Raw genomic sequence first — 12329 nt, 5'->3', positions numbered from 1 at the left:
TGAGGGCCTCCCCTCACTGCATCCTGCAGAGGGACTTCATCTGTACCATCTCCCTGCTCTGCTGGCCTCTCCCCAATCCTTTGTTCTACCAGCCTCACCGGGTCTCCCTTGGACCTCTCTGCTCCAGAAAAGGGACTGACTGTGCAGCCTCCTCCACTTCCAGGAGGGTAGGGCAGTGAGAAGCCCTGAGTGTGGGGACCTACCAGGTGGAGTTAGAAGTATCAGGTTCCTTTGAGATGGTGACTAGAGCTCAGCATTTCTATTCTCTCCTCTATCTATTTGTAATGTCTTGCACAGCACTTGAAATCATCCTTTTCCTGTGACAGCCGTCACTCACTTGCAGGTTGTGGTTTGGTCACCCTCACCCCCAACCCCCAAGCCCTAGGTGTACAGGAAGTAGAACATACCTAAGCTGGAGTCATTTCTGCTCCCTCTGTGCCTCCTAGCAATGGTGGGTGTCCTGTGGTGGGTGTTACATTTTGCCCATGCCGGGGAAAGTGAAGAGCTGGCAGCTCTGTGATCTCCCTGCTGTATGACTGCTGGGAGGGAAGGGGCTCAGCATCCACTCATTTCCAGTGTGTCTCACTGGTGTTCCACCGTCAGGGTCCAGGCAGGGCAACACTGTCTGAGCAGCCGTCCTTGGCAGGGATTGTGCCCCTGGGGTGTTCTAAGGACCGTATCAGACTGACGAGTTGGAGGTGTGAGATGTGGAAATGCTGGCTCTCTTATTAGGGGATGAGGGAGCTGTAATAACTCTTTTCAGCAGGAGCCCTTGCTGTGGCCATTGTCCACTCACTGAGATTCCCCTACTGTCCTCAGGATCCAAGAGGGCTGGGCTTTGGGCATTTGGAGGCCACCCTAATAGTCTGTTCTCTCTGCTTCTCCCGCTGTTGCAGGTTATGTGTTCTGTATGTTACATCGCCTCCCCGAGCAGCATGACTGTACGTTTGACCACATGGGCCGTGGCCGAGAGGAAGCCATCATGAAAATGGTGAAATTGGACCGGAAAGTGGGGCGCTCCTGCCAGCGCATTGGGGAGGGGTGCTCCTGAAGGCCAGGTGCGGCCACCACGTGACGCTGTTCTTAGTTCACTAATGTTAGCCTTATTTAGGACAAAGTCAGCCAGACACCTGTACTGGGCACGCGTCGGACAACAGCCAGTCCGTTTCCTTTCTTTAGCCAGCCATCCTGGTACTGTAGTTTAGGGGTTGATGGTGGTTGAAATTGATTTCTGGCTGGTTACTAAGGTGCCTGCTAGCCATTGTATAAAATTAAAACATGAAGAATATTTTTTTTTGAGCATGGCTAGTGGATTTAAAACAACACATACCTGTCACTGCTGGAGTCAAACTTAAAAAAAGCCTTAAGTGGAAAGTGTTCCAGACAGAGACTCTGAGTTAATAGAGAAGTAGAAGCTGGTGTTAAAGTTCCCATGATGCACATGGCTTTGCCAGAAACTCTGGCCAGTGTTCGGCCTTTCACCTCTTCACTTACTTAGTCCCAGTAGCCAGGATACCTGATGGCCACGTGTGCCTTGGCCACAGGAGGCTGCTGAGATTGGCCACATGGCTAGTGGGTGGTGGCCTTGCTCTCCCACAGAGCTGGAAATGGGGGTGGGGGGCAGGTTCTTATGAAAATTTTTTACCTGACTTTCTTTGAAAAAACTCTCATCACAGGAGAAGAGAAACAATAGCCTATCTTTGAAAATTAGCTCCACTCAAGACTAGTCCACGTACGAGACCCACCTTTTCTACACAGGACCCATGGTCATGAGAAGTAGCCAGGGGCAGGCACATCCTGCCCCCACTGGCTCTGGTTTGCCATTTGCCAGGTGCAGGGACCTGGCGATTAATCACATAAGGCTAATCACAGCACAGCGGCTGCAGCTGGCATCTGCACAACAGCCTCTGCAGCCAAATCTCTGCACTGGGAGGTTGTAAAGAGGTGTTCCATGGCCACCAGGAATCAGTGGGACTCTGCCCCTTTCAGCAGGAGCCTGCACAGCCCCCAGGAGCCAAGAGGATGGTGCTGTGGCCTCGCCTCTCGTGGCTGTGTGGCCCTGTAGTCCAAGGACACGGTCCACATCCACCACAGAGCAAGTGTCATAAGGGGAGGCAGCATGTGTCAGAGGGACAGTGGGTTTGATCTGTCTAGAGCAGCAGTTTGTGGCCATGGCCCAGCTCTGAGGGAGTGTTTGCTCTGCCAGGCAGGGGTGGGAGGGCGTGCGTTTCAGCCTGTGCCTCTTCACGTGGGCAGAGAGGAGTTGAGTAGCCACAACTCAGGCCAGGTGGGAAGGGTGGGTGGGCCTGTTTGCCCATGTCAGGAAATCATCACCAGTCAGAAGAGGTGAGGTGAGTAGACAAGATTAAGATTCCCTCAAAAGCCGGAGTCGGGGTAAGTGCCCCAGCGCCCCCGTCTGATCCAGGTTGGCGAGAGTCAGAGGCTCCCGCAGAGGCAGTTCGGATCTGCCCACACACAGGCTCCTGGAATAGTTTAACCCAGCAACTTTCCCTTTTGTATCACAGCAAACAGTTCAACTCTGTCTGCAAATTAACAGCTGAACACGTGCAACTACAACTGTTTTTTGATCTGAAATACTGAAGTAGGAAACCACGCTCTTCCCAACCTCTTCCTCCCACCCTATCCCCACCAGAATGGAATCCAATGCAAAATCTCCAGCCTTATTCTTGCTTCAGGACCCAGACCAGTGTCTTGCTCTAGGGCAGCCCAGGGCAGAGGGACCAGGTCTGCCTGCGTTTACCACTGTTGTCAAGCCACGGCCCTCTGGCCAGTACTCGGCCATCCTTGGTGAGGCAGCCCGCCTAGGCCCCCTGCCAAGCTCTGATCCTGAAGGGGCCACCCTTACGCCCTTCTGGCCCTCCTCAGGCCCCACCAGCTGCTGCTGCGAGGCAGCAATGGGAAGCAGGCTCTCTGGGGAGCCCAGAGGCACACAGGGCTTGCAGCCCATAGTCCCTTCTTGATGGTAAGAGCTGGGGGTGGGGGGAAGGGGCTTGTTCCCCTGCAGTATCTGTTCTGTGAAGTTTGTCAAATGTAAGGAAAGCTTAAATTCTTGTATCTTTAAAAGAGAAAATCTTATTTAACCCTTTTGTGTTTTAGATTTACTTAACACACATAGCCTAGAGCTCAGTTTTAGTTTTAACATTGTGAAAATATTAAAAGAATCTTGTAACTTTATTCTTTTTCCTCCTGCTGAAAAAAATTAAACCAATCATATGAAAGTTTGGATTTCTCTGTTTCACCAGTTCTCCTGAGTGCCACCTGGATAATCATAAAAAAAAGTAGAAGGTCCCCCTGGCCAGAGTTTGGAAGAGATGGGGGTGCTTTTGGGTGCAGAGAGTGTCTCTGCACTGTCTGCGGTGGATGTGGGAGGTCATGTGTCTGGTAAATGTCCTGGCTAAATAGCTGCTCCCCTGGTGGTTCTGCCTTGGGAGACCCTGGGGCCTGGCTCTAGGGTGAAGGTGGTTCTGCTGGGCCAAGCCTTTGCTGGCAGCAAGGAGGTTACATATTGGGAAGACAGGAAAAAATGAGCACCAACATGAGAGTATGCCTGGGTCTTGGGGGGAGAACCAGGCCTCCCCTAGGAAGGATGCCGAAGGTGAAGGGTGAAGGTTGTCCGAAGGGAGGATCAGGATTGTGTATATGCTGAGTGAGTTCATGGGTATAGAGGATACACTTAATATGTCTGAAAATGTTAAAAACATTTGGCGGGGTTATTGCAGAGGAGTGGCAGTCTTCCCCACATCATGAGGCAGAAATATTGACCACACAGTTGTCATGAAGATGATGGGAGATCCTCAGAGGAAATCAGAAGTGCATGGTGGAGGTGAGCAAGCAACTGGGCAGAGCAAGGGGTCTGGTGGCCCCACAACTGCTGTGCCTGGCAGAGAGCTGTGGGACTGTGAGTCAGCCCCCTCGCGCCTTGTGAGTGCCTCCTGACTGATCAGGGAAACTGCCAGTAGGAGCCCACAGCAGGAAGAGCAGGTGGTGGAAAGGGCGAGAGCCTCAGGTGGGCAGCAGTCGGAACAGGAAGCCCCGTGCGGAAGTGGGGGCAGGAGCTGTTGGTCAAGGAGCAGCCAACCCCTTGCCTGAGGAACTGAGACCCCCCTTGCTTCAAAGAGGGGGCTCACCAAGAGGGAAGACCCCAGTGGATACCAGAGCAATAGAACCACTCCAAAAAAGTCTGTAGGGGCCTCAAAAAACTGACCTCCTGTGCAGCCATTCTCAAAGCTGCCTGAGAGATGGCTCCAGGAAAAGAGGAGTAAGCATAGAAAGATGTGGAATCATGGGAACCCAAGAGAGAGAGAGGGCCAGGAAGGAACTGCACTGGAGGAAGGCCTGGGACTGTGGTGTCCAGGCTGCACCAGGCAGGGCCCCAGGTCCTCAAGAGCATCTGATGAGTCCGAAAGTGTCAGCCCTTGATTTGTGCTTCTATCACAGATTGGGGCATGAATCTGAGACAAAAAATTAAGCAAATAAAAATAGACAATTTATTAATTCCAAATTTAAAAATATTAGGGAAGAGAAACCATAGACCCTGCATGACTCAGCTGTGACATACAAATAATAATGTGAACATACACAAATGAATTTTGCTCTGTTAAAAGCTGGTGCTTGAACTGTGTTAGGAAACAGAGGGAAGTATGTTCATGTGTGTGTACAGTGTAAAAGGGCTAAGTCATCATCCACAGTAGGAAGCCAACAAATAATCTGTAAGACTGAAAGTTCAAGAGAGCAATGTAAGTATGTTGTCTAGAAATGTGGAAGTACTTGCAGAACAGAAAGCTGAACGGTAAGTAGTTTTCTTGGGGTGGGGATGGCTATACAGTGGGCCTTCTTCCTTCTATAACTGTACACACATATTCTGTTGTTCTTTTCAAAATTTCAAGTTTTTAAAAAATGACAGAAGGGACCAGTCCTCCCAGGGTGTTAGGATGCTGAGTCTAGAAACCAGGTACCCAGGGATGCCAAGCGGAATACTGGTTTCCTGTTCAGGGGCGCTTTGGAGGCTGTTGGCAGCTGATGCCTTACACACCACGCATGATTTCCTTTCTGCAGGACCCTTTCTTAATCAGCATACCTTGGAACATGTCACCCCAGTTCATTGAGCACCTTCTGTGTGCTGAGCACTTGAGGAAAACCTTGGGGTCAGTTCTCGCCAGGCCAGCGGGAAAGTGCTGGCTTATACGGTCCTCTGTGGTATGCTGTCCTGGCAACCCACAGCCTGGAACACCTGACCTGGGCTGCTGGCAGATGCCTGGAACTTCACTGTTCCCTTGACCTAAATCAGTTTAAATATAAGGGTGTTTTTATCAGAGGGACTTTGAGATGGATAGGGAGCCAAGATCAAGAGGGTTGGGGGGCAAGCAGACTCCAGACCTACCTGGTTGCTCCCACAGAGACTCTGCCCCCACCCAGGATACGTAAGTGTGGCCAGGGCCCAGGTGGGCTTTGGCAAATGGCTGATGGTCAGGATGTACAAGAGAGGGCTTCTCTGGGTCGGGGTGTCTCAGGCTTAGGTGACTGAGCTGTTGGAGAATGAGGTGCTTCCCATGCCAGAGACTTATGTTCATGCATATTGGGCAATTTCACGTGCAGTGCCTTGTTGGGTACACAGACTTGGGAGGCCATACTGGGCCTGTGGTTCCTGGGGCTCCCCTCCCACCCTGCCTTCTTCGGGCAGCCCTGTCCTGCCCTCCTGCAGAGGGTGGGAAGAGTCTGAACTGGTTCAGAGAGGAGTGTGGACTTGATGAGGGGCTGGGGCTGTGGAATGCTTTGGGAGCAGGACCACAGGGTCGGATGTGAGAATCTGCTGACCTCCAATAGGGGAAGGTGGTCTCTGGAGGCCACAGGCTCAGGCCCACCAGGCATCAGGAGGAACTGGGGGGGTGAAAGGGGTCCCAGACTAAGAGAGAGAAAGTTCCGCCTATGTGAGAGGGTACTCGAACGGGGAAGGTGCTTTGAGCAGGCCCCAAGTTTGAAAGCTTGTCCATACCTTGCAAGCATTATCAGGGTACCTTTCAGACGAGAGCCCAGGCTGTGGTGACCCTCAGTCAACACCTGCTACATGCTCAGCAGCATTCCAGGCAAAGGGGATACAGTGGTGACCAAAAATACTGCTTACCTTAGTTGTGGGCAGCAGTGGGGGGTGGGGAACGACAAAATAAAAGAAGTGCAGAGAATATTAAAAGGGGCTAAATACTGTGTGATAGAAAATGAGTGTGGTAAGAAGTGCAGGGCCTGTGGAGTTTTCTCTGGGATGGGGACCATGGAGGGTTTAAGCTTTGAAGGGACATGGGCTGCCTTGGGTTCTCAGGAGAGTGTCCTGGAAGGGAGGAAGCGGGAGGCCAGGGAGGTAGGTAGTAACTTGATAATCTGGGTCATAGGTGGTGGTGGTACAGATCTCAGGGAACTTAATTGAGAAAAGTCAGATTCTGGACTAGGTTTGAAGGTAGAGACAAATAAGAGTTGCTGACAGGTTGGATGTGGGTGAGAGCAAAGCTGTGGTTGACTTTGTGGGTTGAGCCTGAACAAATGGAGGGATGAAGATGCCTTTAATGACTTGGGATCATGACTGGGGTTGGATCAGAACAGACTAGGCTGAGGTGCTGACTACACAGCTGGGTGGAAATGTGGAGGAGACACCCAGGTACAGGGCTCTGGAGCTCAGTGGAGAGATCCTGGCTACAGATGAGCATTTCTGAGTCTTTAGTCTACAGCTAGTACTTAAAGTCACCAACCTGGCTGAGTCACTCAGGCAGGTAGAGAGTGTATATCGAAGAAAGATGGACTGAGGTGGTGCCAGGGACAACTTAGAGTTACAAGGTTCAACTTAGAGTTACAAGGTCCGGGGAGGCAGTGAGGAACCGGTAAAGGAGATTGGGAAGAAGCTGCCAGCAAGGAAGGAAGAGCTCAGGAGGGTGGAGGCTGCACACGCTTCAAGGTGAAGGGAGTGGCCATTTGTGGAGGTGCCACTTGGACCCAACATCTGAGGACTGGCCACTGGGTAGGCAAAACTGGGATGCCTAGCTGCATGAGCCTCTTTCTGAAGGAATTTTGCTGTCATAAAAGTGGAGAAATGGGTAGTAATGGAACAGGTGTAGGGGCAAGAGAGTTTATTTTTGAGTAAGGAGAAGTTACCATGTGTTTTTAATGTTGGTTAAATGACTCATCTGAGAGGGAGAGATGGCTGATGTGGGAGGGAGAGGACAGTGCAGAATGGGGTGTGGGCCACCGGCAGGCAGGCAGTGGCAATGGGAGCTTGGGCAAGTTCTCTCCTGTTCTCTGACAGAGGTAGGAAGCAGCGTCGTCAGGTGTGTGAGGTTGGGTCAGGAGCATGAAAGGTTGATAGAAAGCTGAGGAGGATTTATGGTTAAGAGGAAGGTTTAGCTTGAGGCCCCCTCAGACCCCTTCCAAGTCCCTCCAGTGGGCCATGGCAATGCGTTCACATGTTCCCCAGGTTTAATAAAATTTGCAAGAGCAGATACCTTGCATTCAGTTGAAACTTGTCCCTCTTTTCCTTTCCAACTCCCCCTACATCACACTTCTTCTGTTGGGTGTTGCTGCATTTTGGGGATTTGGCTAAAGGGAATTCGAGTTGGGAACATACTTAGTTTGGAGTGAGGATATAATTTTTGTACTTTGCAGGCACTGCAGTGTTTAGTTGAGTTATATTGATGGTCGTCTTGGGGTAAGGACGGTGTTCAGGAAGACTTCTATTGCCCACTGTGCCCATCACCTGCACCATGACTTGAAGAGGCAAGGCCAGTGTTTTGCAGTAGGAGCACATCCTACAGAACCTGACAGGTGACTCATGGAGGGGAAAGAAGACTTGAAATGTGTGAAGCCAGAAGCTTGTCCGTGGAAAATTGTTCTAATCATTGGACGTGTGAACTTAAGAGAGGAAGACTCAGTGCCTGCTCAAAACAAGTTTTTTTTGTCAGAAACATGCTGGGCAATGCAGCATGTGCAACTATCTATGCACCAGACTCTTCAGTGCAAATGGTATTAAAGATTAGGAATTCTTGACTTGTCCTAGACTCTTGCTGCTGTACATGAGAGAAACTTGGTAGTGGCCTCCCCAGATTTGACAACAGTTCAATAAACATGTCTGTGCCAGTGTGAGTTATGAAGATGAAACTTCTAAAGTGTCCATAATTCAAAACATTTTGATCAACCATGCTGAAAGAAAAGGCTAAGGAATCTTTCTATTCTTACACAATATTAAGACATCATTCTCATGTGAAGGGTGATCAGAGTATGCAGCCAAACAATGTTGGGCCTAAGTATTCCAGAGAGGTGTCGCAATCACTAAAGGGTGTCGATTTTCTAGGTTTTATGATGTTCGGTTACTTGTCAACTTTAAAGATGTGTGATTCGCTGTGTGTTCCATTATTTGTATTCACTTTTGAACCTAATTTAAGCTAATTTAAAATTAAAATATGATTTTTTATTCTTTTCTTAAAGGGGAGCCCCCAAAATGTATGAAGTTCAGGTCTCACAAAACAAAGCTTTTCATCATCAATTATGCTGGTAGCTGTGGGTTTGTCATATGTCTTTTATGAAGTTGAGATATGTTCCCTCTGAACTCACCTTCTTAAGAGTGTTTATCATGAAGCGATGCTGAGTTTTTAATGCTTTTTCATCATCTGCTGAGATGATCATATGGTTATCCTTCCTTTTGTTAATGTGGTATATATCACACTGATTGGCAGATTTTGAAACTGTATTCCTGGAATAAACCATAGTTGGTGTAGTGATGATCCTTTTTAATGTATTTTTGAATTCAGTTTGCTAATATTTTGCTGAGGATTTTTTGCATCGATGTTCATGAGGGGTATTAGTCTGTAATTTTCTTTTGTTTGCAGTGTCTTCGGCTTTGGTATCAGGTGATTGTAGGGAAAATGGAAGTTACCGTGGCTGGAATCCTCACCTGACCCTCACCTGCCCACTGCACGTGTGCAGTGCTCACAGGCACATGCTTGCACACCTGTTGGTGATGAGCCATAGTTGCCTGTGTTGCTATATAAAGAGCTCTGCCTACTGCTCTGCCCGGGGTTGCGCAGAGGCTGAGAGGCCTGGAGGCAGAGACAGAGATGGACTGTGAACTTGCCAGAGGCAGATGTGATTCCAGCATTCGACCTGCTATCACGAGAATAGAGCTTGGTATAAACCCTTTTACCCCCAATGTTCTGTTGTTGCTATCTGGTCTCCCTGAATCCAGAGTGAACTTGCCTGGGGCTGAAATCCCTCTCCAGCGAGACAGTGATGCTGGCTTTATTGAAAGAATTTGGATGTTTTCCATCCTCTTCAATTTTTTGGAGTAGTTTGAGGGTAGGTATTAACTCTTATTTCAGTGTTTGATTGAATTCTCTTGTAAAGCCACCTGGTTGTAGATTTTTGTTGGGAGTTTTTCGATTATTGCTTCAGTTTTGCTACTACTAATCAGTCTGTTCAGACATTCCATTTCTTTCTGGTTCAGTCTTGGGAGATTGTATGTTTCTCGGAATTTATCCCTTTCTACTAGGCTGTCCAATTTGTTGGCATATCATAGTAATCTTTTATACTTGTATTTCATTGGTGTCCATTGTAATGTGTCTTCTTTCATTTTTTATTTAATTTAACACATCTTTTTTTTCTTGACAAGTCTAGCTGAAAGTTTATCAATTTTACCTTTTCAAAGAACCAGCTTTTGGTTTTATTGGTCACCTGTAATTTTTTTTTTTAGTCTCTTTCATTTATTTCTGCTCTTTATTATTTCCTTCCTTCTACAAACTTTGGGCTTTGTTTGTTCTTTTTCTAGTTTCTTTATGTGTAGAGTAAATTGTTTGAGATTTTCCTTGTTTCTTGAGGTGAGCCTATATTGCTATAAGCTCCCCTCTTAGAACTGTTTTTGCCGCATCCCAAAGATTTTGAATTGTTGTGTTTCTACTTTCATTATTCTCTTAAGTATTTTTTTATTTCCCCTTTGATTCCTTTGTTGACCCATTGGTTGTTTAGTAGCATGCTGTTCAGCCTCCAGGTGTGTGTGTTTTTTTCCAGTTTTTTTTCCTTAGCATTTTCATATTGTTGTGGTAAGAAAAGATACTTGGTATGATTTCAATCTTAAATTTATTAAGACTTGTTTTGGGGCCTAACGTGATCTATACTGGAGACTGTCCCATGTGTGCTTGAAAGAATATCCTGCTGTTTTTGGATGTAATGTTCTGTTTGTATATTTTAAGTCCATTTGGTGTTATGTGTTGTTCAAAGCCACTGTTCCCTTGCTGGTTTTCTGTCTGGATAATCTATCTATTGATGTAAGTGGGAGGTGTTAAAGCCCCCTACTAGTACTGTATGACTGTCAATTTCTCCCTTTATATCTGTTGGTATTTGCTCTATGGATTTAGGTGCTTCTTTGTTGGGTGTGTAGATATTTACAATTGTTATATCTTCTTGCCAGATTGAGCCCTTAATCATTTTGTAATACCCTTTTTGGTGTCTTATTATAGTCCATGTTTTTAAGTCTATTTTGTCTGATAAAAAGTACTGCTACTCTAGCTTTTTATCCATTTCTATTTGCATGAAACGTCTTTTTCCATCCCTTCAGTTTTAGTCTGTGTGTGTCTTTAGGTCTGAAATGAGTCTTTTGTAGGCAGCATGTAGATAAGTCTTTCTTTATCCATTCGGTCACCTTATGTCCTTTGATTGGAGCCCCTAGTCCATTTACATTTAAAGTAGTTGTTGGTAGCTGTGTACTCATTGCCATTTTGTTAAATATTTTCTGGTTTTTGTTGTTCTCTGATCCTTTCTTCTCTTGTTCTCTTCTTGTGTGTGTGTGACTTTCTTTAGTGTTATAGTTGGGTTCCTTTCTCTTTATTTTTTGTATATCTATAATAGGTTTTTGGTTTGTTCTTACCATGTGGCTTATGTATAGCATATATATAGCAGTCAAGTTGATGGATACTTAATTTCTAATACATTTTAACAGCACTACATTTCTTCATGTTTTATGTATGTGATGTCTTCTTTTACACCTTATTTAATGATTCCCTTAACTTTTAAAAGTTTTTACTACTTTTAACTGTGTACTACCTTTACTGTTTGCTTTTACCAGTGAAACTTGCTTCTTTTCATGATTTTATTCTGGTTATATAACGGTTTTCTCCTAATAACATTTTAGGTGTTAAACTCCTTTAACTTGTTTTTATCTGAGTTTATCTCTCCTTCAATTCTGAATGATAAACTCGTTGGGTGGCATATTCTTTCAATACTTTGAATGTATCATGCTACTCCCTCTGGCCTGTAAAGTTTCTGCTAAAAATCAGCTGATAGCCTTATGAGGTTTCCTTTATAGGTAACTCATTACTTTTCTCTCGCTGCTTTTAAGATTCTCTTTGTCTTTGATCTTTGACATTTTAATTATTGTGTGTTTTGGTATAAACCTCCTTGGGTCCATCCTGTTTAGGGCTCTCTGTGCTTCCCAGATCTGGGTGTCTGTTTCCTTCCCTGGGTTAGGGAACTTTTCAGCTATTAGTTCTTTAAGTATGTTTTCCATCCCTTTCTCTTTTCTTCTTCTGGGACTCCTGTAATGCAAATGTTTGTTAGGACATTGGTTGTTCCAAAGGATAACCTATCCTCATTTCTTTTTATTCTTTTTTCTTTCTGTTGTTCTGCCTGAGTGCTTTCTATTACTCTGTCTTCCAAATTACTGATCCATTCTTCTGCATCATCTAATCTGCTGTTGATTCCCTCTAGTGTATATTTCATTTATTGTGTTTTTAATCTCTTACTGGTTCTTTTTTACATTTTCTGCCTTTTTGTTGAGGTTCTTACTGAGTTTGCCCACTCTCCTCTCAAGTCTGTGAGCATCTTGATAATCATTACTTTAAACTTTTTGTAGTAGATTGCTTGTTTCTTTTTCTTTTTCTGAAGTTTGTCATGTTCAGTTTGTCATGTTCCTATGTTTGAAGCATATTCCTGTTCTTCATTTTGTTTGACTCTGTGTTCGTTTCTATAGGTTAGGTTAAAGGGCTACCTTTCCGAGGCTTGAAGGCATGGCCTTGAATAGGAACGTCCCCTGGGTAGATTGTGCCTTGTGGTTTTCGCTGGTTGGCTGGAGGCTGGGTGGGCCGGGATGTCCTGGTGCTGGGACTCTCAGGGTGTGGGCCAGGGTCTGTCAGGTAGGCAACAGCCAGAGGGGGCCACACTGTGGGATGGGCCCGTGTCAAAGGGTCATAGTCTGGGTGGCTCCTGGGTAGGCAGTGGATTGGTACCTTGGTGGCAGAGCAACTGGGCATGGAGGGGCACTGTCCAGGGGTCTTCTGTGTGGG

The 12329-nt window shown here is 46.5% G+C and overlaps 1 protein-coding gene across 1 annotated transcript in view; it reads left to right on the top strand.

Annotated features, from left to right (window-relative positions):
- The window catches only part of ZFAND3 (zinc finger AN1-type containing 3), a 450342-nt gene extending 447103 nt beyond the window's left edge, over positions 1 to 3239 (top strand). The window contains exon 7 of the mRNA XM_037004525.2: positions 897 to 3239. Within this exon, the coding sequence (XP_036860420.1) occupies positions 897 to 1051 (155 nt within the window). The 3' untranslated portion in view covers positions 1052 to 3239. The remainder of the gene's footprint in view (positions 1 to 896) is intronic.
- Positions 3240 to 12329: the final 9090 nt, after the last annotated feature.

The sequence above is a fragment of the Manis javanica genome, chromosome 16, assembly GCF_040802235.1.
Source record: "Manis javanica isolate MJ-LG chromosome 16, MJ_LKY, whole genome shotgun sequence".
NCBI lineage: Eukaryota > Metazoa > Chordata > Mammalia > Pholidota > Manidae > Manis > Manis javanica.
Note: the sequence above shows the minus strand (reverse complement) of the source record. Positions and strands in the feature narration are given on the sequence as shown.